Source organism: Haliotis rubra, unplaced genomic scaffold, assembly GCF_003918875.1.
Source record: "Haliotis rubra isolate DU_JTF1 unplaced genomic scaffold, ASM391887v1 Scf354, whole genome shotgun sequence".
Classification (NCBI taxonomy): Eukaryota; Metazoa; Mollusca; class Gastropoda; order Lepetellida; family Haliotidae; genus Haliotis; species Haliotis rubra.
This window is the reverse complement of record NW_025767029.1, coordinates 429435-456505: the sequence shown is the minus strand read 5'-3', so window position 1 is coordinate 456505 and position 27071 is coordinate 429435. Positions and strand designations below refer to the sequence as shown.

Genomic DNA, 27071 nt, shown 5'->3' with positions numbered 1-27071 from the left:
ATCATACTAGAATGAATCCCTGCACACAACCAACTACAGTGAGTACTGAAACTTATCATACCAGAATGAATCCTGCACACAACCAACTACTGTGAGTACTGGAAACTTATCATGCATACCAGAATGAATCCCTGCACACACAACCAACTACAGTGAGTACTGGAAGCTTATCATACCAGAATGAATCCCTGCACACAACCAACTACAGTGAGTACTGAAGCTTATCATACCAGAATGAATCCCTGCACACAACCAACTACAGTGAGTACTGGAAACTTATCATACCAGAATGAATCCCTGCACACACAACCAACTACAGTGAGTACTGGAAACTTATCATACCAGAATGAATCCTGCACACAACCAACTACAGTGAGTACTGGAAACTTATCATACCAGAATGAATCCCTGCACACACAATACCAACCAACTACAGTGAGTACTGGAAACTTATCATACCAGAATGAATCCCTGCACACACAACCAACTACAGTGAGTACTGGAAACTTATCATACCAGAATGAATCCTGCAGTAATTCCTGCACACAACCAACTACGGTGAGTACTGGAACCAACTATACCATGTGATCAATAATCCCTGCGCACACCAACTACAGTGGAAACTTATCATACCAGAATGAATCCCTGCACACAACCAACTACAGTGAGTACTGGAAACTTATCATACCAGAATGAATCCCTGCACACACAACCAACTACAGTGAGTACTGGAAGCTTATCACCAGAATGAATCCCTGCACACACAACCAACTACAGTGAGTACTGAAACTTATCATACCAGAATGAATCGCTGCACACACAACCAACTACTGTGAGTACTGGAAACTTATCATACCAGAATGAATCCCTGCACACACAACCAACTACAGTGAGTACTGGAAACTTATCATACCAGAATGAATCCCTGCACACAACCAACTACAGTGAGTACTTGAAACTTATCATACCAGAATGAATCCTGCACACACAACCAACTACAGTGAGTGCTGGAAACTTATCATACCAGAATGAATCCTGCACACACAACCAACTACAGTGAGTACTGGAAACTTATCATACCAGAATGAATCCCTGCACACAACCAACTACAGTGAGTACTACTGAAACTTATCATACCAGAATGAATCCCTGCACACAACCAACTACGGTGAGTGCTGGAAACCAACTACTGTGAGTCCTGGACAACCAACTATCATACCAGAATGAATCCCTGCACACACAACCAACTACAGTGAGTACTGGAAACTTATCATACCAGAATGAATCCCTGCACACACAACCAACTACTGTGAGTACTGGAAACTTATCATACCAGAATGAATCATAACCAACTACAGTGAACTGGAAACTTATCATACCAGAATGAATCCTGCACACACAACCAACTACTGTGAGTACTGGAAACTTATCATACCAGAATGAATCCCTGCACACACAACCAACTACAGTGAGTACTGGAAACTTATCATACCAGAATGAATCCCTGCACACACAACCAACTACTGTGAGTACTGGAAACTTATCATACCAGAATGAATCCCTGCACACAACCAACTACAGTGAGTACTGGAAACTTATCATACCAGAATGAATCCCTGCACACACAACCAACTACAGTGAGTACTGGAAACTTATCATACCAGAATGAATCCCTGCACACACAACCAACTACAGTGAGTACTGGAAACTTATCATACCAGAATGAATCCCTGCACACACAACCAACTACTGTGAGTACTGAAACTTATCATACCAGAATGAATCCCTGCACACACAACCAACTACAGTGAGTACTGAAACTTATCATACCAGAATGAATCCCTGCACACACAACCAACTACAGTGAGTACTGAAACTTATCATACCAGAATGAATCCCTGCACACACAACCAACTACTGTGAGTACTGGAAACTTATCATACCAGAATGAATCCTGCACACACAACCAACTACAGTGAGTACTGGAAACTTATCATACCAGAATGAATCCCTGCACACACAACCAACTACTGTGAGTACTGGAAACTTATCATACTAGAATGAATCCCTGCACACACAACCAACTACAGTGAGTACTGGAAACTTATCGTACTAGAATGAATCCCTGCACACACAACCAACTACTGTGAGTACTGGAAACTTATCATACCAGAATGAGTCCCTGCACACACAACCAACTACAGTGAGTACTGGAAACTTATCATACCAGAATGAATCCCTGCACACACAACCAACTACAGTGAGTACTGGAAACTTATCATACTAGAATGAATCCCTGCACACACAACCAACTACAGTGAGTACTGGAAACTTATCATACCAGAATGAATCCCTGCACACACAACCAACTACAGTGAGTACTGGAAACTTATCATACCAGAATGAATCCCTGCACACACAACCAACTACTGTGAGTACTGGAAACTTATCATACCAGAATGTTGAGTGGCGAAGCAGATATGAAAAAGATCCAGTAATATCTGTGGAAACATGGCTGAAGATGTGTAACACTGTGTAGTAAGACTGACCTGGGTGTCGACTCATTGACCGACACATCGTCAGCGTAGGATGAGCGAGACAAAGACCGCACACACTGGTCTATCAGGCCTTTCAAAGCATCATCCGATAACCTTGGTGTCTCAATCTGGGGAAATAACATGTTAGCATCTAGAACAATGAAGAATACATGCTAAAACCATAAAAGTGATAAAACCGTGTACATAATTTCTCATGCTCCAATTAACCACTGCATGAATGTAGCATGATAATCTAATTGTTATTGTTATCAAACAAATATACAACACATCTTAGCCTAACATGTTATAAAAATTATTTACTTCATAAAACACATGTAAGGACAAAATGTATTCATTTTTTTCAGAAGAAAAAGTAAATGAAGTTTAATGACAACAGTGCCCCAGCTGATGAAATCTCCCAATTATTCTAAAATCACAAGAAGTTGTAAGAAGATGAGCACTTTTGTTTGGAGGAAATACATTTTTTCTAGATGAAGAAAAACTACAAATCATGAAATTAAAATGGGTTGATATTTCAGCAGTTATGAAACATATCTTATGTGTTACAAAATTAACAAAGCTTCCTGTCCTTTACAAATGAAGTCTTAAATTCACCCTTGACAAAAATATGTGACAAACACAAATTTATATACGTTGTGCAGTTATAACTGCAGCACCTGTTAACGTCATTAAATTGCGTGTTACCTAGAAGGGAATGCAGGGAAACCCTTTAGAGTGAAACCATTCACAATGAAAACCTATCCAGTGAAACCCTCTGCAGTGAAGCCAAAACAATGAAACCCTTTCCAGTGAAACCCTTCAGAGTGAAACCTTAACAATGAAACCCTCTACAGTGTTCCTTTACTTCCTGTGAGTAGAATATATAGGCTGCCACTTAGGTCCTTGTCATTATAATCTCTTCCTCTGCAAATCCAGAGACTGTCGCTGGAAATTGCACATGATGATTATCAGAGCTTCACTGAATAAGCCTTGACCCGTATCATCCATTATGTGTATACAATGTCTAACTGAAGCTCATACACAAACGTCAAATCATGTGGAACACTCTATGCATGCATGAGCCTTGTTCGCTTCGTCAGGCAAAATTGATTAGGAACAAAATCACTCACCTGTATTACCTGTACAAATACAAAAGCAAAGTGCTTTGTCATAATAACTTCCCTAATTAATGCCACACTGTGGAAATCAAGACCGGCCCAAGTTTCTAGTGATCAGGTGCATCTATTGAGGCATGACGACATTCAGTCAAAGAAGTCACACCACTTGATATATTTAATGGCACCGGATGCCAGGGCCTAATGAAACCAGGACTTCCTACCGAGCTACCTACCTGTGAACAGTGGATTGTTCTACAACAGATTGCCAGTTCTATTCACAGTAATACCAATACATAACAGATAATTACACAACAACGTATGTGTCATTAGGCAGGGTCTTGACATGAATCTGGATCAACGGATCTTACTCCAGGACCGTAGGAGCATGATCAATTTCTTCTTTCTAAACTACAGTGTGACTCTTTCCAAGGTTATGGTCATGTGATGACAAAGTGACTCAGTAGATCCAGGAGATGTATCTGGTTATTCCCACCGGAATAATTTCAGTTATCACACACCAGATAGGTAATGCTGTATATAATGAGGCACCTGCATGTTCTCCATGCAGGGTGTGAGACAAGGGCAAGCTTCTACTATTATCTGTTAAAATCTACTTGTTGCAAAACAAAAAGGTAATGAATACAATAGGTCAAGGTCATGCATAACAGGATAGTCATTTATAAAAGAAGATAATGGGTCGTTGAAACTTCAAGGTTAGGATTAATACTGTACGGCAGAGGTCAAGGTTGAAGGTTGTAGGTTTCAGGAATGTGTTAGTTCAAGGTCAAAGTGTAAAGGTCATGGTTAGGTCAAGGTTAACTTTTGGGTACAAAATACCTCCAATTCTTCAGGGTTTTTGAATCTGGCTAGTTGTTCTTCAATCCTCTGTAACCTGGCCTGCATTTCTCTCTGTTCTTTGGTTTCAATGAGAGCTCGTTCACCATAGCGCTCTATTTCACCAACAGATCTAATGTCCACACGAGTGAACAATTTGTGCTGTGAAGAAAACGTGCTGAGTGAGCAAAACCTATGCAGTGATCAGTGCCATACCATCCACAGGTCATACTGTGTCCTCACATGTGTTATACTACAGTTATACCACACCAGGTTACATTGTGTTACAGTTACCAGTCAATACACAGAAATATGATGTCATTAAATATTTGTTTAACACAGAAATATGACATCTTTCATTAAATGATTGTGTGTAATACAATTTTCAAGGCCAGACAAAATATATTTTGTTATTCATTGAATAGCCAACAGAAAATTTTGCAATGTTAAAAAAATAAATCACAAAAAACTTAGATTGGGAATAGGATTATTAATCTGCCTGAGTTTGTTTCATGTTAACCAGTGTCACGTTAGTATTTAGCCACCTTATATTATACACAATGATCAACAGAACTGAAACTGAAAAATATATTGCTTTTGCCTAAATATTTTCAAATTCATTCAGAAAATATTGTTCATAAATAGTGTTTTGCCTGCTTGTAACCATGGTAACACTGCCTAACACTTGACAGTGAAAGATATGAGCCTGTGAATGGTATGTCTAATGAAATAATAAAAACAACAAACTATATAAAATAAGCTGATCATGAAAGTGAAACAAGACAGTAGAATAATTCAAACAAAATATAACAATTCAACAAATGTCTAACATTCAAAGAGTGATATTTAGAAATTAAGAAATGTCATCATTTACCTAAAACATTTATTCCCAATTTCAAAATTAAATTATTGAAAGGAATATGCATAAACTATGTATACAAATACTAATAACATAAGAATAAATGGAGAATAAACAGATATTGTATAAATCATTTAGTTCAAAGTGAGTTTTCTTTCCTCTTCTTATCAAAAAATGTATCCCAAATAAAATTAAATCCTTTTAAAATATTGTAAATGTCATCCTTAACCCCCTGGATGCCACAGGGACATATATGTCCTTCCTCTGCAACCCTCACTTTGAAGTCAAATAAAATTCAAAATATATCACGCACACAAATACACTTCACAGTTTCGATTTTCTGCAGGAAATTTCCTGTTTCTTGATACCATCCACTATTATCTTAGACAATAACCTTTTAAAGTAGGCTTCATCGTAAATGTTGCCATTTCTGACAAATTACGAAATCGTGATTCACAGCGTTATTTGGTGTATGTTTTGAAATGTAAAAACGGATAATTACTTGGAGTATTGAATGTAAAAAATAGCATATTAATGATCACTGATATCAGTCTTTCATCAAATCACTAATGGTAATTCTGAAACGTTGCCCATGAACCTAGAATTGGTTGGGATGTTTTAAAAAATCCACTAACACAAAGGGCGAAGTGTGCTTTCCGCCATATTGGATAGTGTTTCACCAAATCACGTTTCTCAAAGGCCGGAATTGAGACGCCAATTACATCACATATATTTCATGACAAATGCATCACCGAATTCCCAATTCATTTTAGAATCAAATTACAAATGGTCTTTGTCACCAATACCAAGTGTCTAGATGAAATAAAACAAAAGATATTGGGTGTGAAAACGAAGGCTGTGCTCGAAAGACTGCACTTGTTTGAAATGTAAACAAACAAAAATTCCGATTTTTACACTGCGTAGCATTTTCTCAAAATTTCTGACATCCATTCGTCTATTTGTTGCTTGCATTGGATCAATACTTTTGAAAATGCTTGGAAAGAGTATCATAGCAAGAAATAGGAAATTTAAAAATAGATACAATACAATGATATTCATTCAAAATTGTCAGATTGCAGCATGATGCCATCACTGATGCAAAGTCATACCGTACGACAACGGTAATTATCAGCATTTCTGGCTTCTTCTCTTATTTACAATGAAAATGACAAAAACCTATAACAATATACAGATAGTCAGAATCATTCTGATTACTTACATCACATGTGTACGAACCATCCCTGAATCAAGGGAGAGGTCCTCACAAAATCCTACGTACCCATGTCAGCGAAGCCACCATTTTTGTCAGAAATTGGTCATTGGTAGTGATGTCATATGCCAACATTGTTGTACATATTTGGCAACTTCTATTGAGGTGAATAAGCATAAACACAATCACCCTATCCTGCTGATTACATTTTCAGTATTATAGTGTATATTTTGCATATCGTTCAGATATTTTTTTATGGAACTAATTTCATAATCTACATTTAGCCTTGTTCAATATCATATGATATGTGGATATAGGTATAAGTTTTTTAATTTTGAAAGTTTTTGCCTGTTTGAATAATATTTACATAAAAACTTGACACATTTAGTGTAGTTCACCATATTTTAAACCTTTACAGAAGTGTTAGAAGATTAAACGTAGGCATAACTGCAAAATGTACTTTAGTTTCTATGATGTGCAATATTCAATATATTGGGACCAATATTGCAGTTCCATATGAACAGATTAATAAATAGTGATTTAATTTGACCATGTAAGTAAAACTGACAATATTAATGAAAATGATTGATATATTTTATGAAATATTTAAAAGAACTGTCTTGTTCATAGAACTTGTTTGTGTCATTTTATAGATAAAACAATGAAGTATATTGATTGGCCAGGTGTGCTTTTGTCAGAAATGTTTCATGATTCACAACCATTGTTTTCGATCATATAATCAATTCATATTTGATTAAGAAATATTGTGATGACAGGATATCAAACTGTAACTATATTTCTATGGAAGATGTAAAATGAATAAACCATGCCATGTGTTAATTTGGACAAACCTTACACCATTATTCTGACACTTCCACACAAAAAGAGCTATTTTTTTGTATCTTTCATTGTATACTTATGAAGAGAAATAACCACATACAGTCCGTTTGGCTCAAAAGCGGACCGATGAATTGCAATCTAACTCGAAAACTAATAAACATAAAATACTCAATGAAACGCTGATCATAATCAAAACATCATACCCACTCTGTGAGGTTTTTGCAGAATTTTTGTCCTAAAAATAATAAAGTTGTTTAACAATCTATCATAAAAATATTGACACAGTTCACTATTTGTTACGAGGGAGGAGTGCAGAGAAAGGGACAGCCAGGTGTTCGAGAAGCACATTCACAGACAAAGTTATTTATTCATTAACCTGTGCTGTGCCGTCTCCATCCGTTCTCGAACACCTGGCTGTCCCTTTCTCTGCACTCCTCCCTCGTAACAAATAGTGAACTGTGTCAATATTTTTATGATAGATTGTTAAACAACTTTATTATTTTTAAGACAAAAATTGTGCAAAAACCTCACAGAGTGGGTATGATGTTTTCATTATGATCAGCGTTTCATTGAGTATTTTATGTTTATTAGTTTTCGAGTTAGATAGCAATTCATTGGTCCGCTTTTGAGCCCAACGGACTATAATCATAAACAAAGAAAGGTCTTATCCTAAAAAATATATTCGGATGTTGTGAAATATTTCTTTTCATGTATGTTACATTGATGTCAAACAGGTGCACATGTTGTTCACATAAAGAAGTACATATAAAAGTACTGTGACTATGTTTCCCAATCCACCCAGATGTGAATGGGTACCTCGTAAGGACGGGAAAGTCACAATAACTTGGTGTGTCTTGTGGTAGCAAGAGTAGTATGTCCCCAGGGAGTTGAGATTGACATCCAATGATCGAGGGAAAAATACCAGCGCCTTGAGCATGTACTAGTGCATGGATAAGTGCGCTATATAAATATCCAAAAATAATAATAATAATAATAGTAATAATAAATAGTAAAATCTGTCATTTTATATTCTGTCAAAAGAGAGTTAAATTCTGATATAGAAACCAAGACCAGTTATGCAATTAATGGAAATTAGGTAAGATATATACTAATCAACATACCAATGTCACAAAATACATAAAACAAGCCACGGCGTCAACTAAAATGCTGTAATTTTTTCAGTAATTTTAATACATTTCAAGATATGGGTAGTACTCTGTTAATCCTCTCAATGCTACTGTTGAACCCATTCGACAGGAGAGTAGCATAATGACATCCCCAAATAAAACTTGCAATAATTATTCAACAAGTCGGGTTTACGTGTCATTTGAATTATGTATGGAATGCAATAATTCTCAGCTTTCTAAATATATAATCTTCAATTAGTTTATGTACCTTAAAACGAAACGCCCGCGAATAAAAAATGTGTTCGCCAAATGTCTCGGCACACAGCCGCAAATAACGGCCATTGTTGACTTCAGGCACATCACGTCGAGTGGTACCCAGTCTAATATTTTCTTCATAATGAAATATTTTTGGTATAATTGGATCAATATTTTTTTTCTTTGGTGAAGAGAAAACACTGAAGTTTCCAATTTACTAAAAATTAGTAATTTTTTGTTTAATTATTTATAAACAAAAACAATCTAAATGTTACATGGTGCTAAATTAGTCCAGATGCATCAACTCAAACAGGAGAATATGGGAATGTAAGAAGTACATGTAATTTACATATTGGATAGAGCCATCTAAATCGCTATTACATGCTTTCTCATGAAATAAGTTGTCATCTTTTCTTAAAAATTGGGATACTACCAAAACGTATACACTTACAATAGGGATCTTTGTATTTGAATAGTTTGGTTCACTGTGAACAAAACATCACGAAAATTAAGTATCCGTATCCACAGCAACTTCTCTCCAAGTGACCTGAGTAACAATGACGTAGTCTTTAGCATAGCGGAGTTATGCCCCCTTATCTTGTGCGGAAATGACCTCTCTGCCCTCGTTTGAAGCCATAGAGGAAAATCCATTTTCGACATTTATCACGAGTCATTTTTAAGATTGAGTGCATAACGTTACACACAAGGACACAAACCCATTTGATATATACTTATGTCATTCAGATATCAGGTGGTATTTGCTCACACTTTCCGTAAAGATGCCAAATTAAAAAAGTCATCGCACAGTGCTTTTATTGGTGCTTGATAAAAAGCAGAGAAATTTACTGTTTTTTAACGCATGACAAAATTTCAGACAACATTTAGATGTATTTGCACTTGATTGTATACCATCGGATAGGAAATTTAATATTCTATATTTCTGTGTAATTTTAAACCTTATGAAAATGTGCACCAGAAAAAACCTCGGCATCCAGGGGGTTAAGTGTTGACTTTCTTCAGTGGAAACTAACCAAATAAAATGGAATCAACACAATGATAGACAGTTGGCAGATAATCTCCTATAAAGACACAGAGAATTCAGCCCATGACACTCCAGGCAGTCTGGATATCAAACTATACCACTCAACTTTTGACAGGGATACAATGACCTATGTCATTCTATATAAGTATGTACTTATGAGAAATCTGTCTTGTGTATCATGGAAAGATGAAAAACATCCTTATCAAAAGTGGAGTAGCATACATGCAACATGCATCAACTAGGTTCAGTCGATACAGGCACCTACAAATTACATCTGAAAAACTGAAATCCTAAGATTCACTTTTTGTTTCAAAAACTTGTCAGATTTTCCATGTTTTGTTCAAATGTTTCCTTGTTATTCACCTTGCCATGCGAGTCTCCACTGGGCAGCTACCAACACTGGCACGTGAACACATTGTAATGCATTATATCTACCTGTGGTTCTCTGGCACTGCTGAAAGGTGTGCCACACACTAACGAGTTGTACTCCTCTTCAGGTAGAAGCCCCCTCAGTTGTCCATCAATCTGGGCCATCGATTTCACCTCCACCTCGTCCCCACAGTAGCCCTCCCCGGGTCTAAGTGGAAGCATCTGGAATGGGTTGTCTCCACTTGGATCCTGAAGTTGGCATAAAACATTGACAAAATACATAATGTCAAGATGGAGCAAGTTGCGGGGTCTGTGTAAGATAACTGGCCGGGCTAGTCATTTGGTTGCTATGGTGACCATCCACGGCTGCTGAGTATGGTGGATACTTGGTGGGTGACCTGTTATCAGCTGGCTGACTGTGTCCCAAGGCATGGATTACTGTCACACAGGCCTGCAACTGGGTTACTGGTGAAGTTGATGTGAGTGAGACTTCTTGATGACGTTATAGCCCATGCAGTCATGGTAGAGTCAAGGCACATGACATTGTGCTTGCCATGGTATTTTTTAATTTTTATTTCCAGCATAGTAGGTACATTCACCTTGGTATGGACAGTGGAACAAAGTTCATGTGATGGACAATAAAAGCAAAGGGAAGTAACTCTATGGTTGTACCAAGTTTGTTTAAAATATAAAGTTCCAGGCACAATGTTTATAAAGGTAAGTAGCTGTGGCAGTGTGCCAATACTATATAAAATCAGATGTAATTTATCTTATTAGAGTTGTACAAGCAAGTTCAAGAATGGCACAATGTTTGCCAAAGTAGGTAAACTTTATGGCTGTATACCAATAATATACTGAGCAACATTAGAAACGCACCACACTAAAATGCACCACGATGCTCAGATACCATGGGGACATTTCAGTTTGACGGGGATATTTCGTATTATATGGGTGGTGTGTTTCTAATGTTGTTCAGTATACATGAAGTCAGATATAATTTATCTGATTGTTTGCGATACAAAGCCATGGTATTGTCCAGATGGTCATTACTGATGCTCCATCCCTATGATACACTTCAGGCCATGGAATAGTGAAGATGCTCCTCACTGACGACACAGTTCAAGCCATGGTATAGATACTCCTTACTCAGAATCATAGCACAAGTACTTGAACATACATATTTTGAGTAGTAATAAACTACTAGCAGATACTAGTTGTTGAATTTGGGAATAGGAGTTATTGTTCCAACGGATTTTGTTTTTTTTGTCTCTCACCTCTATCACGCTGTCCATCTCCTCCGGCAGGTCTGACATTGAGTCCAGGTCAGTCAGCAGTGCCCCTACTCTCTCCCTCTCCTCCTCTGTCATGGCAATCATCTCATCAGCATTCGCTGCCAACTGAAATATAGGTCGGCCATTAACGGGGCACTACCTGCAGCAACATCTCAGCAAGTCAAAATCAAACCATTCAAAACCCATTCTGTGTGTCTGCAAACTCCAACTGTGTAAAATATACATCTATATCATTTCAGCAGGTAATGACTACATCACACAAGTTACTAATTAAGTCTACCGTATATGACCTGGATTAGGTGAGTGAGTGAGTGGGTTTAGTTATATCATTATTCCAGCTATATGGTGGCGGTCTGTAAATAATCGAATCTGGACCAGACAATCCAGTGATCAAGAGCATGAGCATTGACCTACGCCAATTGGGATATGATGACATGTGTCAACCCAGTCAGCGAGCCTGACCTATTAGTCGCCTCTTACAAACAAGCATGGGTTACTGAAGATCAATTCTAAGCTGGATCTTCATGGGTTGACCTCGACTAGGATTGGTCCAACGTCTATAGAGCATAGTCTATTGACCATGTCAACTAAATAAGCCATATGTTAACAGAATGGTAAAAACTTGTGATTTATGATGTCACATAATCCATTTCATGGTTTTAGATGCTTTTAGCATAAGCACTGCTTTGCAGTCAGTATTGACTGTATCACATAGAATTACATGAATGATCTTACAAACATTCAGATCATCACTCAAAAGTTACAACTCTAATTACACACTTCTTTATTCCTTTTTATGAAATCCTTCCTCTTCTTCTTTTTCTTGCTTTTCTTTCCATCCTCACCAGTTCGACTGGAGGAATCTCCAGCTACCGACTGTGTCTCCAAGCCAGCCATTTCTGTGTGATAAATTATTGGAATCAATGATAGATCAAATACCGCCTGGCAATTGCAATACAACTCACACAGCATAACACAAAGTGTCATCATCTACAGCATTCCGTTGATGAACAGTTCTACTACAGGTTAACTACAGATTTGTGACACTACAATTACCTGATTCCACCTTTAATATCTTTCCATAAACGCTGACATACACACAGATTCTATAGCAATCATGGCTATACCTTTCACACAAATCTTTATTATTTGGCAGGTAACAAAGTTATTGATTAGTAAGCAGTAGTGGTGTGACAATTCATCGATACGCATAGATACATCGATCCATGGGCCGCCGATACAGTGAATCGATACAAAGTTTTTACATTGTCGTATATCTCAGTACAATACTTCAAATGGGCAACGATACATCGATGTTTAACTTTGAATATTGCCGAATTGCGATATCTGTCAAAGAAAAGAGACTCACTTTTGTTTGATGATTAAAATATTTGCTTACTTATTTTCCCTTCATAAGTAAATGTTTTCTCGGAAATTCTTGCGTCAGGAACTGTGTCAGACATAGAGCTCACATGTTATTATTATTCACAAAGTCCGTGTATAAACTTAAGTATCTCGTTTCCGGAAGAACATTGAAAAAGGCTGGCAGAATTCGATGAAATACTTTAAAATGGACTTGTTTTGATATTCGTGTGTTTTATAGTTGGTGTTAGAATTATGTAATTTTCTGAGTAAAATTGATATTTTATACTTATCCTGACTCATGCTTATTTGCTAGTCTTCTTCTTCTTTGCGAACACAGTGGAACACTTGTATCTCCCAATTGAAGTTCCCTTCAATGTAAAATCACTAATTAGTACTCACCACGAGTTATCTTTCCCCTCGTAAGCGCGTGAACGAGGGCGCCACCTCCCACCATGTGCCTCACTCTCTCCTTTTGTAGCGAGCCCAACACTTGAATTTACAGGGAAATCCAAAGTGTTATGTGGGGAAGACGGGAGGGCTTACCTCATGAGTCAGGATAAGTATAAAATATCAATTTTACTCAGAAAATTACATATTTTTCCTTATCCTGACTCATGCTTATTTGCTTGTAGAATCCGATGGCTATGGAGGTGGGAATATATAATACTTTGGATTTGGATAATTAGTGATTTGAATTGTAATGACTGTAATAACCCTATGGGAACTTCATAAAGGCACTGAACTGATGAATTCCTGCTGTTAACTTATCAGCTGCCATATATGGGTTATTACAATATAACTATTACAATATACTTATTATGATAAAGTATATACAACATTAGTACAAAGATTAAGACTAGTAGACTTAAGTTGTTAATGTGATAGCATAAACTCCTTGAGTTTATAGTTAATATACTTTTATGAAGTAACCAAAGTACTAAGCTTAAGATATGCATAAACTTAAGCTATATGAGTATAGTACTGTGCTTAAGATATAATTTAACTTAAGCTATATAATAGCAAAAACTCCGTAGAGTTTGTTAGCTAATATGTATATAAAATGTGACCATATTACTGAGCTTAAGATATGATGAAACTTAAGCTAAATATAATAGCAAAACTTCTAGAGTTGTTAGCTAATATATTGTATGATATAATAACCATAGTACTGAGCTTAAGATAATAGATTGAACTTAAGCAAAATATATATATAGCATGTAGCTATTTAGTACTGATATCAGATAAGTATAAATCTGTAACTCAACTGTTGAGCGAGGACCATGGGACCGAAATGGTGGATACCTGAGACGTCCTTGGTGGTCATATCTCTCAGATAGTGGTTGGCAAACACCATATCGGATCTCCAGAAACAACCCTCCATTATGGTATTCAAAGAGCAGTTGCCAAGTAGAGCAAGTGTTGATGCTCTAATTTCATGAGGATTAGATGCTCTTGGAGGGTCGAGTCCTGCAGCCTTGTAGGCACGTGAGTATGACAGTTCTGATCCAAATTGAGATAGTAGTACGTGAGACTTCCGTCATGTGCGTAGCCGTAGATAGAGGGATAAATAATCTTTTGAATTTTCCTCTCCTCTGTTTGGATCGGTGGAGATATATTTTCAGTGCTCTTACTGGGCATAGTGATAGATCCATCGTATCATGAGGTCCAAGAATGGATGAGAGAGCTGGGACGTGGAATAATCTGTCAGGTTGACCTGGCAATTGGTTCTTAGCTATAAAATCCCAGCGTAGTCCCAGATGTACGATGTTATGAATATCATCAAAGCGTGTTCTCTCGTAATCCAAAGCGTGAACCTCCGACATCCTGGCAGCCGTGGCTAGGGCTAGAGGGAACAAAGTTTTCTGGGTCAGTGATTCAAACGATGTAGATTCTAACGGTTCATAAGCCTCACTTGTGAGGTGTTGGAGCACTATATTTAGATCCCAAGCTGGAGCGTGAAACTTCCGCTTGTGATCCTCCAATCGGAATGCTCGTAGTAAAGCGAGTAACTCTGGAGTCTTTGTTAACTTGACGCCCGTTCTCATAGTTATGATAGAGCTTAATGCTGCAAGATAAGTGGACAAAGTTGAGCCTTTTAGATTCTTAGTTTGTCGTAGATAACATAAGTAGTCCGCCACTTGAGGATGAGTAGCATATCTGGCTGTAAATCCTTTCTTTGCAGCATAATTGACAAAACTGTGCCATTTGTCATTGTATAAGTTGCGAGTTGAGTTACACAGTGCAAGCGTGACTGCTTTTGCCGCTCTGGCTGAATAACCTCTCTTATTCAGACATGCCTTGATACAATCCATACGTGAAGTTGGAATACTTCTGGTTTTCTGTGCACTTGTTTGGTGTGCGGATGTATCAACAGATTCCGAGCGTTCTGGAAGTTATAGAATTGGTTGTCCGATTTCTTGAATAAGATTTGGAAACCACGTTCTCGCTGGCCAGTAGGGGCGTGACCAAAATCAGATGGAGGCTCTGCGTTTGACTGATTTTCTGTAAGACTTGTGGGATTAACGCTGGTGGCGGGAAAGCGTACGCGTTGAGTCCCTCCCACGATATGCTTAGTGCGTCCGTTGCCCATGCTAGTGGGTCTGGAACTGGCGATACGAACGTTGTCAGTTGTTTGTTGAATCGAGTGGCGAATAGGTCTACTAGTGGAGATCCTATTTCCATGATTATTTGAGTGAATATCTCTGTGTGGAGCATCCATTCTGTCGGCGACGGTAGCTGTGGCCGAGAGAGAGTGTCTGCTAATAAATTCTTTGCTCCTGGAATGTGGCAAGCTCTGACATGTATGTTTAGATTGTTGATTAGATCGAATAATCCGGAAACATAGGGACAGTAGGTTCGGTGACCTTGTTGAGCCTTGTTTGTTCACATAAAATGCCACTGTCGAATTGTCTGTGTGAATCATCAACTGAGCGTTCTGTAGTAGGTTGCTCCATTGACTTATGGCGTTTATGACTTCTTGCATCTCTAGCATTAGCTCTCTTGATTGCTCCATAGGCCTGACACTGTCTTGTAGGCGAGGTGGGCTCCCCAACCTTGTAGTGACGCGTCTACGTAGAGATGTGTTTCCGATTCCGGCTCTAATAAGGAGACGCCTACGCAAACATTCAATCTCTTGGTCCACCAGAGTAGATGAGGTTTGACGTGATCTGGTAGACTGAACGGTAGAGGGTCCTCGAGATGCGCATTGATGAGGACTTGTAACGGACATAATTGAAGCCTGCCTCTGACTGTCAAGTCTTGGGCTGATGTGAGTAGTCCCAATAGGATCTGCCATTGTCGTAGTGGTAGCAGAGAGTAAGGCTTGTGGGATTAACTGTTGGATCTTGATCCATCTGTCCTCCGGGACTACTATACGATTCTGGGCTGTTAGAAATCGTATACCTAGAAAATGCAGATCTTGCGTTGGTTCTAGGTCCGACTTGAGTAGATTTACTAACCATCCTAGTTGTGTTAGTAACTTGATTATAAAGTTCAGCTGTAGTCTGAGACGCTGTGGATCTGGATCCACTTGTATCCCGTCGTCTAGGTAAAATGCGCTGCGAAGACCTTGACGATGTAGGTATGCGACAATAGGCTTTGTCACTCTTGTGAATACCCAAGGGGCCGATGAGATTCCGAAGGGAAGTACTTTCCATTGGTAGTGTTTCCCGTCTAGGATAAATCTTAGATATTTCCTTGAATTGGGATGAACCGAATGTGTAGATATGCATCTTGCAAATCTATGCTGGCCATGTAATCTTTGGGACAATTAAGTGCGAAGTTGCGGTAAGTGTATCATCTTAAACGCCAGCTGGCGGTTTGCTTAGATAGTCTTTGTTGAAGATGCTCATGTTGTATATGAGACGAAACTTTTCCTTGGGATTTTTCTTGGGCACTAGGAAAACTGGGGAGTAGAAACCTGGTACGATGTTTCGCTGATCCAGAACTTCTAAGGCCTGTTTGCTTAGCAGAGTAGCTACTGTTTCTCTTAACATAGGTAGTTGTGCCGGTTGAAAGTCGAACCTTGGAGGGGTGACTGTTAACGGAGGTGTGGCCTTGAGTTGTATTTGATATCCGTGCTGTAGGATGTTGGATACATAAGGATCTTGTAGTAGTCCCCAGTTTTCCCAGTGCAGCTGAAGGCGTCCACCCACTTGAGAAGGTTGTACTGGAACGGCTGGGGATGGAAGACTCCAGTCGTTCCGAACCTGAATTTCATCGTCTAAATCCGCGGGAACCTCTGGATGATCTGCCTCTTGCTGATCCTCCTCTGAAATTGCTGTATGGGCGATGAAAAGATTCCCTGGGACCTTTTGCTGTAGCCAATTTCTTGTCCCGTGCTTTCTGTAGTCCAGAGAATTTAGACTTGCCAGAGTATCTCAAGGATGATTGCTTAATGACGTTCGCTAACTTATCCATGGACTTGATCATAAGCACCTCTCTAGAGTCCTTAGACACCTCTTTGGAGACCTTGTCTATGTTACCACCAAATAGTAAGGGCGATGACCACGGGGCAGCGTAGAGTGATTCCGTAAATTGATTATCCCAATTGCAGGAGGCTAGTAGACCCTGACGACGAGCCATGTTAGTAGTTTCAGTAAGCGCTGACAAGTGATCTGTAAGGAACTGATGGTCTCTTTTCTGCATGAGTAAAGTCCGAGTAGATCATTCTATCTTCCTCCTCTGTAGAATCTTTGAACTTGGTGATGAGAGTTTCATTGACAGTTCTAGATCTATTCAATCCAAAAAACATTCTCCTAGAAATGGTATCCAACTGGGCTAATTTGCGATTGTCTATTCTGTAATTTCTGGACTTGGCATCACTGATTAACTTAAAGTTGTCATCAATCTCTTGGGCCTTGAAAAAGGAGTCCATATTGTGACCTGCAAATTTCTTGGCGTTGAAAACCGGAGAATGGGTTGATTGAAATTTCGTAGATTTGGTAAAGGCTGTATCCAGATTAGCTGGAACCGCTGCTATCGGGTCAATAGGAGGTAAGGTGATAGTGTCCGCATCATCTTCCTTCATCAAATAAGTATGAGCTGAGTTCTTGTTCTTAGACGGGGAAGCAAGTTCTAATCCATTCACCATCCAGTATCTAATTTCTGCATCTGAGAATACGATACCTTCTTCCTCTTCTGACGTAGGATCACATATAATAGAGTGAGGTGGAGTCCTAGATCTGTAAGAAGATCGACGAGAAGATTGTGGTAAATGGACTGACGAGTGGCTAGTATAGGGAGACCTTGAGGAGACTTCCCGGCGTGACGCTGGTGGCTTCGTGAAGCTCTCGATGAATCCCTTCTAGATCTTCTGGGTGAAGATGACTTGGAGCCACTTAACCTTCGTGAAGGCCTTCGGGAAGGTATCGAGTCAGAGTCCGAATCATTATATGGGAGCCTGCTTCGCGAACGACCTCTGTGTTCTACAGGGTGTGAGCTCGGTGAAGCACTCCTCCTCCGCGAAGCCCTTCGCAACTGGTGAGGCTCTGGATCCTTCGTGGAGGCGGCCTGGGACGTTCTTCGCGAAGGCTTCGCTACGGGCTGGGTTGCCCTTCGTGGAGGTGCGTTTGTGGGCTCTAGGGCCCTACGCGAAGTCAAGGCGGGCTCTGGGGCCCTGTATGACTTATCATGGGTTGGGCTCTGGGGCCCGCGGCTCTGAGGCCTCTGTAAACCGTATCGGTCTTCCATCAATATCATGATTTGGTTCAACCAGGTCGTCTGGGACGGTCTGCGCTGGCGTTGAGGGTGTCCTCTCTGTGATAGTGACAGGACCCTCAGTTATAATCTCAGGCGTCAGCGTAGGCATCTCTGGTTGCGTGTTGATCTGCGCTGAAGTGACGGTAGCCGATACTGGTCGCTTCTTATGACGTACATCTGGAATGATAATCGGAATGTCATCATCATATAAACACAATTCTGAAACAGGTAGAATGTCAGAAGCAAAGTTTTTAGTAGCCTCGTGGATTTCCCTTTTGAGCCGAAGCTGTAGACCTGGGGGTTCTGAGCGTACGTTGAGACGACGTGGAAGCTCTTCTAGTCTTAGACTGTGATGATGGAACGTCCTGGGATGCAGGTCGCTTCTTGGATATAGCGGACTGCGTCCCACGCTTATCCCCCCAACGTAACTCAGGCGGAACACCAGACGGTAGAGGGTCGTCCGCCAACAGTTGACAGGGTATATCTGACTCTGATCTATTAGCCATGACTGAAGATTGTTTCTGAGATCTATCTGCCGCCCGTCTCAAGACGGAATATAAATATTTATCAAAGGCAGAATTAGACAAATTAATACATAATTTGCAGCGTGAAACAATAGAGCATTGAGTTATGCAACTAGGGCATATTAAATGCGGATCGGTAGCAGAGTAACGTAATTTACAAACAGTGCAGATTTTCATTAACGCAAACTGCTGAGCAAACACGGCGAACCGTGAATAAAGCAGCAGAAACACAAATAATTATCAATGCATGTTGAATAAGGATACTAGTTACACCTCTATAGATGAATATAAGAGGTACCAAACTAAATATAAATAAAGGATATAGTGTGTAGGGAGACACAGGCGCTCTCACGTCCAGCTCACTGGGCGAAGAAGGAGAGAGTGAGGCACATGGTGGGAGGTGGCGCCCTCGTTCCCGAGCTTGCGAGGGGAAAGATAACTCGTGGTGAGTACTAATTAGTGATTTTACATTGAAGGGAACTTCAATTGGGAGATACAAGTGTTCCACTGTGTTCGCAAAGAAGAAGAAGACAAGCAAATAAGCATGAGTCAGGATAAGGAAAAATAAAGATTTTAGTGTCGTGATGCGTATCGTATCGTCACCCTTATATCGGGATTCGTATCGTATCGCAGCTTCAGTGCACGATACTTTGGCAATATGTCGTTGTGACTAAAATTTTAGCATCGTGATGTATCGTATGGCAGGTTGTATGCCAATACCAGCACTTGTAAGCAGGCAATACTGAACAGAGGTCAATGTATAAAATCAGAAGACAGTCTGTGCCATCATACAGAGTATGGTATTGAAAACACAAACAATATTCCAATTGGAAATAGGTTGAGATTGTGTAAGGGAATGTTCATAATTTATTGTGGGGGGGGGGGGGTGTTTTGGGGGGAGGTGTCATTCACATTGTACATGCTTCTCCATAAAAATCATCATCACACCCCACCCCATAAATTATGAATGGTCCCTAACTTCACTACATTTTCCCAGACTTCTGAAAGCATCATGGTTCTACCCTGTGCAAACTTTGCTCTTTGCCCCACTGTAATGCTTATTGTTATTTAAGTTTAACAGCTTTCCCACACAAGACAATTATTTACACATCCTGCTCTCTCTGTATTTCATCTCCCTCATACACAATCACAAGAGAACTGTCAATACACAAAGATTTGTATGATGACAATACTAGTGCTACAGACAGGACCTTGTAGCTTTCCTATACTCCTACCTCCATCAGATCTCGTCTTCCTGCTTGCCTTGTCTTTCATCTCCTGAAACTCGTTTTCATTCAGCTGAGTTTGAAACACTGGGGTAGCGGGTTCTGTCTCTACTGGCACACCTGAGATGAAACAATATATTCTGGTTACACACAAACTGACTTACACCTCATTTAATCTTAAGATATTTACACACCTTCAAAAGGAAAGGCTACACTTCAGGACTGTTCCAGACAAGTTAAGACAAAGAAGTGAGTGTCAGTTACCTTCATTGTGACTGGGGGGCAGGGCTAGAGCCACAAATTTCTCTGTGTTCACCTTCACTTCTTTGTGTTCACGACCTTCTGGTTTTAGGTTTTGGATTTCATCACGGATCCTGCAAAAATAATTAATTGAAGTACATCAAAATTTATATGTTCAAATGCATAAATCTTGGTGGTCAAAGCATTACCATTGTTTCCATTTGGACAAAAGGCAAGAACCAGGCATCTGAAAAATCTTCAAGTAATGCTTGCCTCAAAAATCATTGACAAAAAAAATTATCATGACAGTGAAATTTGAAAATGAAACTAAGGTACAAAGACATGGCATTTTCAGTAATCTGACCAAAAATAAGTCGTAACCAGAAGCACCAAACTATCCACTCTTCATGATTAATCCAATGAACACGGATAAACAGCAGCAAGTTTTTGATCATTTCCCTTTCACACCAAGCTGAAATGATCATAACATAAGTTGGTCCATGTAAACATCATGACAGTATGTGTACCTTCTCTCCAAGAGGATTCTGTCTCTCTTCACCTCCCTCTCACGCTTCAGTTTCTTGTTCAGAATCCCGATCCAGCTTCCTCATCTTCACAAGTGCTTCCTTTATCTTGGGGTCAAGGTTCTCATCCTCCTGCTCCTCCTGCTCCTGTCTCTCCTTGTCTCCAGGCAACTGGCCACCTTCGATGGCCTTCAGCTTGGCCTTGTACACCTGGAGCTCATCCTTCATTTCTTCTTTCACTTTATTCTGGATTTCTTCTCTTATCTCCTTCAGGAGGTCTCTCTCTTCCTCACTGTCAATCTCTTCCCCATCATCGTCGGCTAAATCAAACATCAGTTCGGTGAGTGAGTGAAAGTTGTTCAATGACACAGTCAACAATATTCCATCTAAATCATATCAATCTAACCACCCAATCTATTTTATACTTACAACATCCCATAGCTAACTGGTGCACACAGTAACCCTGGTCTCCATGGTGGTCCAGTTATACAAGCCACGAACATCATCAAATATCAATCATAAATGATAAACTACCTCAAACCAGGGATAATCTACAACAGGTATAGGTCACTCCCTTGCTTGCTTTCTTTACCATTTGTACTAATTAGCATGTGCCTCGTCATGCTCCAACGCACACAGTGGCTTGGTTCGTTCCCAGCACAACTTCGGCTGCGTTTAACAGTACTTCAGCCAGTTTATCAGTCGGAATTTTACAATGAATGAATGAATGAATGAATGAATGAATGAATGAATTATAGCAAGAACTAAGAGCAAGAATTATATGTGAATGAATGAAAGAAAGAAAAGAACAAAAGAAATACATATGTGAATGAATGAAAGAATAAATGACACACCAAGGCCATCCCTCCCCAAATGCAAAACTATCGCTAGAACACATGTGTTAACATCAGCTGTCCTATTTTTTTTAAAACTCTAGTTTGAGACATTTTTTACATTAGTAATTAATTCAGATATCTTATTGCATGTGTGGAATAGCATGCACATTGACAGAATGTTAACTGACACTGTCAAACAACCCTCAAAAACAGAAAGTTTAAAACTATCACAAAGTGTTGTAAACACCTTTCCAGTTTTGTCAAATACTAAGATCAACAAGAAAGAAAGAAGTTTTAGAACTATAACACTCAAGCATCACAAGCATCAATGGTGGATCAGAACAGGTCGGCGATATGTCATATTTTTCACACACATCAAATACACCCTAACAATTTTTTAAAAATTATAAACTTATCACTATTACTTGCAAACAGCTTTCACCTGATGGGATTTTCCCCTCATGAAAATTAAAGGTGTATGTGAAAGAAGTTTTTAGAACAATAACTAGAAACACTCAAACATCGCTGAGTAGTATTTCAATGGCGGATCAGATCAGATCGGTGATATGTCATATTTTTCACACACATCAAATACACCCTAACAATTAATTTTTTTTTATAAAACTATCACTATTACTTGCAAACAGCTTTCACCTGATGGGATATTCCCCTCATGAAAATTAAAGGTGTATGTGAAAGAAGCTTTTAGAACAATAAAAAGAAACACTCAAACATCGCAGTGTAGTATTTCAATGACGAATCAGAAAAGATCGGCAATATGTCACATTTTTCACACACCTCAAATACATCCTAACAATTTTTATACAGTTATAAAACTATCCCTATTACCTGCAAATACCTTTCAACTAAAGGTGAATTTCCCTTCTAAAAAATAAACGAATATGTGAAAGAAGTTTTTAGCAATAGAATTTAGTCTTTCTTCGCTGTGTACCGAGAATTGAAGCCAGTGACCTACAACATGCCGACTTGAAACTTTACTACAAATCTACTGTACTAATACTGACACTAATAACAATTATTTGACTTAAAATGAAGTGACAGAATAGGTAACTTATCGTCTACATGTAAGTTTTCAGTTGTCACAACACTCAGCGAATGTAATCAGCTGTTGAAAATAAACCGGGCTCAATCTTAAAAACTAAGTTGCCGCCATATTGGCTACACTAGTCACGTGACGAGCCGAGGCATACGCTAAGGGGCTTTTCGAGGAGTGACCACTCCCCGTTATATAGTCTCCATGCTCAATCCTAACATTTTTACTTGTTTCATATTGGTTTCACTGAAAACATCTGAAAATGTAATAAAAGAAAAATAATACATGCTTAAGTTCTGGTAAACTTCCACAGCACCATATACATTAGGTACTCTGCCCAACTCTCCAAAATAACAGCATATCATCCATACTGTACCACAGCCATGACCATAATGACATGATTCAGTGGATCATGATTAACTAAAATATCTCAATAAATTCCATGAACATGTACACGCATGAAAGAAATATAGTGCATGATAAAACTCACCTAAAGGGACAAGTTGCATGGTACCATGAGCATCATTTTTGATATTGTTCCCAGATGCAGTGGTACCATTTTCAGGAGGCCTTTCACTGGAGTCCCTGCCTCTCTCATTCACTTCATCTTCTTCATCAAATGTATATTCCGATTCACTGTCATCGGAGAGGTCTTGAAGCTCCAAATCAAAATCTCCATCCTGCAGGCAAATTTAACCAATGACAACTGATGCACACCTCATTCATACAAGATGAACACTAGATGAGGTATTGCTAACATGACTAAAGTAGCAATACATAGTAATATTGCATTAACCTTCAACATACTTCAGATGACCGACATGTAAACTGCTCACTGGCACTCACAATATTAGCATCATAAACCACCATGGATAAATACAATAAGCTCAATCAAAATTATCAACATTTTTTTTATGGAAGTTATTACAACATGTACCACTGTCTGCAGTGTTAGATACTAACATTTTCAGTCCATCAAACCTTATGATAACTTACAGCAAACCTGAAATGAACAAATATACCTACAGAGATCTATTTCAACCCACATCCCCAAAGGAGTACCCAACATTTAAAGGGGATAACCAGTTATTTCTATGTATAATCTGACAGAATGACAAAAACATCAATATTAACAGCTGGGTAGTGAAGTAGCAGTCTTAAGATTCTTCTATCAGTAACCTACAGACACTACACACATTACACTGTTATTCTAACAATGGATTTTATTGTGCATGAATTATTATTGATTTATGAACTTCAGTAAAATACTGAACCAAATTTAAAAATCCATTTTGTATTGATTGACAAACACATACACTTGACAAAAACAACAAAGCAACTTACTTCAGACATGGCACCATCTGTGGACACACCTAGTGAGGCAAGTCGTTCAGCGAGGCTGTCATAGTCTGGGGACTGACTTGGTGCCGTGTCACCATTCATGATCTCAGATACTTGAGATTCTACTGCATCATTTTTACCATCCATACCATTTGTCCTGAAAAAAAGAAGATAAAATACCCTCTGAGATACATTATATAAATCAGTTCTGACATACTCTGTTTAGTCTATAGGTAACTGTATCTTCATAATTAGTCTTAAGCATCTTATTCATGTTATTTGTTGTAAGTAAAGTTTAAATTTGGTCTTGAAAATGTTTATCATTTTCTCACACCGGCTTTCCCTTCCAAGTCAATAACTAATGATGGAACTAAGGATGAATAAACATTCTACTGATCACCTTTTTGCATCATAAATAAAACACTTTGGAGAGTTGTAACATGAGGGTGATAGGGCTGCATGCAGCCTAATGGTCAGAATTCAAATCATTAATGAGGTGGAAGTTAACAAAAAGGCTGGCTAAATGATCTTGGCAAAGCACTGAACTCTATTTACTTAAATTACTGAAAACCAGCTTTACAGAGGTACGAATGAAGTGTTTTTTCGACATGTTTGAAACGCAAGAAATTAAGATATGTATTCTGAAATGTAATGTCAATACATATCCAGAAAGTGATAACAGTTTTAGCATTACTCTTGTTGCACCCACTTCCTATACTGATTGGACTCCTTGCAAGTTCTGGGCCCTTTTGAGACCCATTTCACAAAGCAATCTCAGCGCTAAGGTGATCACAGCTCCCATACTTTAACATAGACTTACGATTCTTGTAGCGCTAAGATTGCTTTGTGAAACAGGTTCCAGGTTGACAGGATGCAGGAGGAAATGTCCCATTGGAAAATGTTCCCAAGTATGGAGAAAATTAGGCCAAATTTAGAAGAAAACAAGTAAGAATTAATTTTCTTTATAACCACTTCTGACTCATCCTCGATATGTCGAGGATGCTTCTGGTTTAAAATCCACAAATTATATCCATGGGTCAAGTCTTTTTCTAGTTTGGTCATTTTAATCAAATTCAGATTACTCTTTTTTTTATACCATGCCGTCATATGATTCCGTGGTACTTACGTTTCCGTGGTATATTCTAATGACATAATTTCTCACGAGCCACTCGCCAAATCGCGCCACCTATCGATTGTTCACGTTCATCAGTTGATAGGCACGGTTCTGAACAAAAAATGTTCAGACTTTCATCAATTTGAGTTCGTACAGTCATCTACTATTAAAAACTAATGCAACTTTATGTCTAGCACGTAATGCATTTTTTGCGCGATCTTTGCAAACATTTTCTATGAACTTACTCAGCTTCAAAGTTGTCCAAACATCGCTCGTCTGCTAGCTGATGTCATCAATAAAAAACAATCACGTGACCTAAGGGGGCAATCCCAGCTCTATTTTTTAAACTATAGAGGCCCGATAGGGTCATCTCTTAAGTTGTTTTTTTCACTTTTCATTTCACGTTTCCCGTATCAACTCTACATGTTTTATGAACTGGAAATTTATGCTGAAGAAATGTGACTATTGTGTTAATTCTGCAAAATCGTTTTCTGTATTGCAATTTATCAACTTCGATATTACTGTAAACCTACATTGACACTCCCGGATTGGCTGTTGACAACGTGTGAGATTGTGACATGTGCTGTGCGCCCGTAATTTGATCTGAAGGAAATACCACGGAAACATTTGACGTCACCAGAGTTTGTGCACAATGGCGGCCTGTCGTCCGATACGGACAGCAATGAACTTCAGAATGACAAAAGTGTTTTATTGACATTAAATGATACAAAGGTATGTCGTCTAACACTATATTATGTTTGTATGACTTGGCAATATGAGCGATCATACTCAAAGTCGTAAATTTCTTAATACCACGGAAACCCATGACGCGAGGGTACATTTAGAACATTTTCAAATGCATTTCTGATCACTATATTAAGCAGGGATCCTTTTTCAACTGCACCGGTGCGCCATATGCTCATTGAAATATATAATCATATTAATGGCACATTCAAAATAACATAAAGGGTCTTTAGGGCACTTTACATTATTAAAAATAATAAAAATACATTGTATTCATTTGGTATAACAATGAAACGTTATCTGTAGCTCTGATACATGTCCACGGCATTTGGGATTACATTGACATTTCTACAGAATTCAACATTTCAAATGTAATCGACAACGTTGTCGGTGGGGCACTACTCAAATAAACTTCTAAATGATCCCTGATAAAGAAAACTTCGAATTTCAAAAGTCATTTGACAAATTGTTTACCTAATTTCCATAGCAATGGCACATTGACGCGTCGAAATATGCAAGTTGTGTGAATTGGATTCCTGTTCTCCTTCTCTACGATGACGGTGTACTGATGATGTACCTCTTCGGGGATGTATTTCATAACTAGAATTTGCTTGTCATCAATTTGAGTGGGCATCCATAACATAAACTATGATGGTAAACTTTGGAAGACGGCCATTTTTGAATTCTCGGGTTATGTTAAAACGTGGAGTGCAATGATACATCGAAAACACAAGAAATCATTCACTGTATCGATGGTCCTTAAATACTACGAAAGATCCATAAACAAATATTCTCTTCATATTATTGCAATAATATTTGACATTTTTAGATGACTGGTATTACGCTGCTAATAGGTATAGACCCAGGTATATTTCATTTACGAGTTGCAGATTTACCGCTTTACCTCTTCCGGTTAAAGT

At 38.7% G+C, this 27071-nt stretch overlaps 1 protein-coding gene across 1 annotated transcript in view; it reads right to left on the bottom strand.

The window, feature by feature from the left end:
* Positions 1 to 26872, bottom strand: part of LOC124285179 (fibrous sheath-interacting protein 1-like) — a 40540-nt gene extending 13668 nt beyond the window's left edge. The window contains 12 exon segments of the mRNA XM_046721364.1: positions 2550 to 2665; positions 4493 to 4651; positions 10258 to 10440; positions 11466 to 11588; positions 12264 to 12382; positions 20308 to 20418; positions 20563 to 20672; positions 21066 to 21130; positions 21132 to 21382; positions 23443 to 23632; positions 24297 to 24450; positions 26626 to 26872. Of these exon segments, the coding sequence (XP_046577320.1) occupies positions 2550 to 2665; positions 4493 to 4651; positions 10258 to 10440; positions 11466 to 11588; positions 12264 to 12382; positions 20308 to 20418; positions 20563 to 20672; positions 21066 to 21130; positions 21132 to 21382; positions 23443 to 23632; positions 24297 to 24450; positions 26626 to 26636 (1592 nt within the window). The 5' untranslated portion in view covers positions 26637 to 26872.
* Between the last annotated feature and the right edge of the window lie 199 nt (positions 26873 to 27071).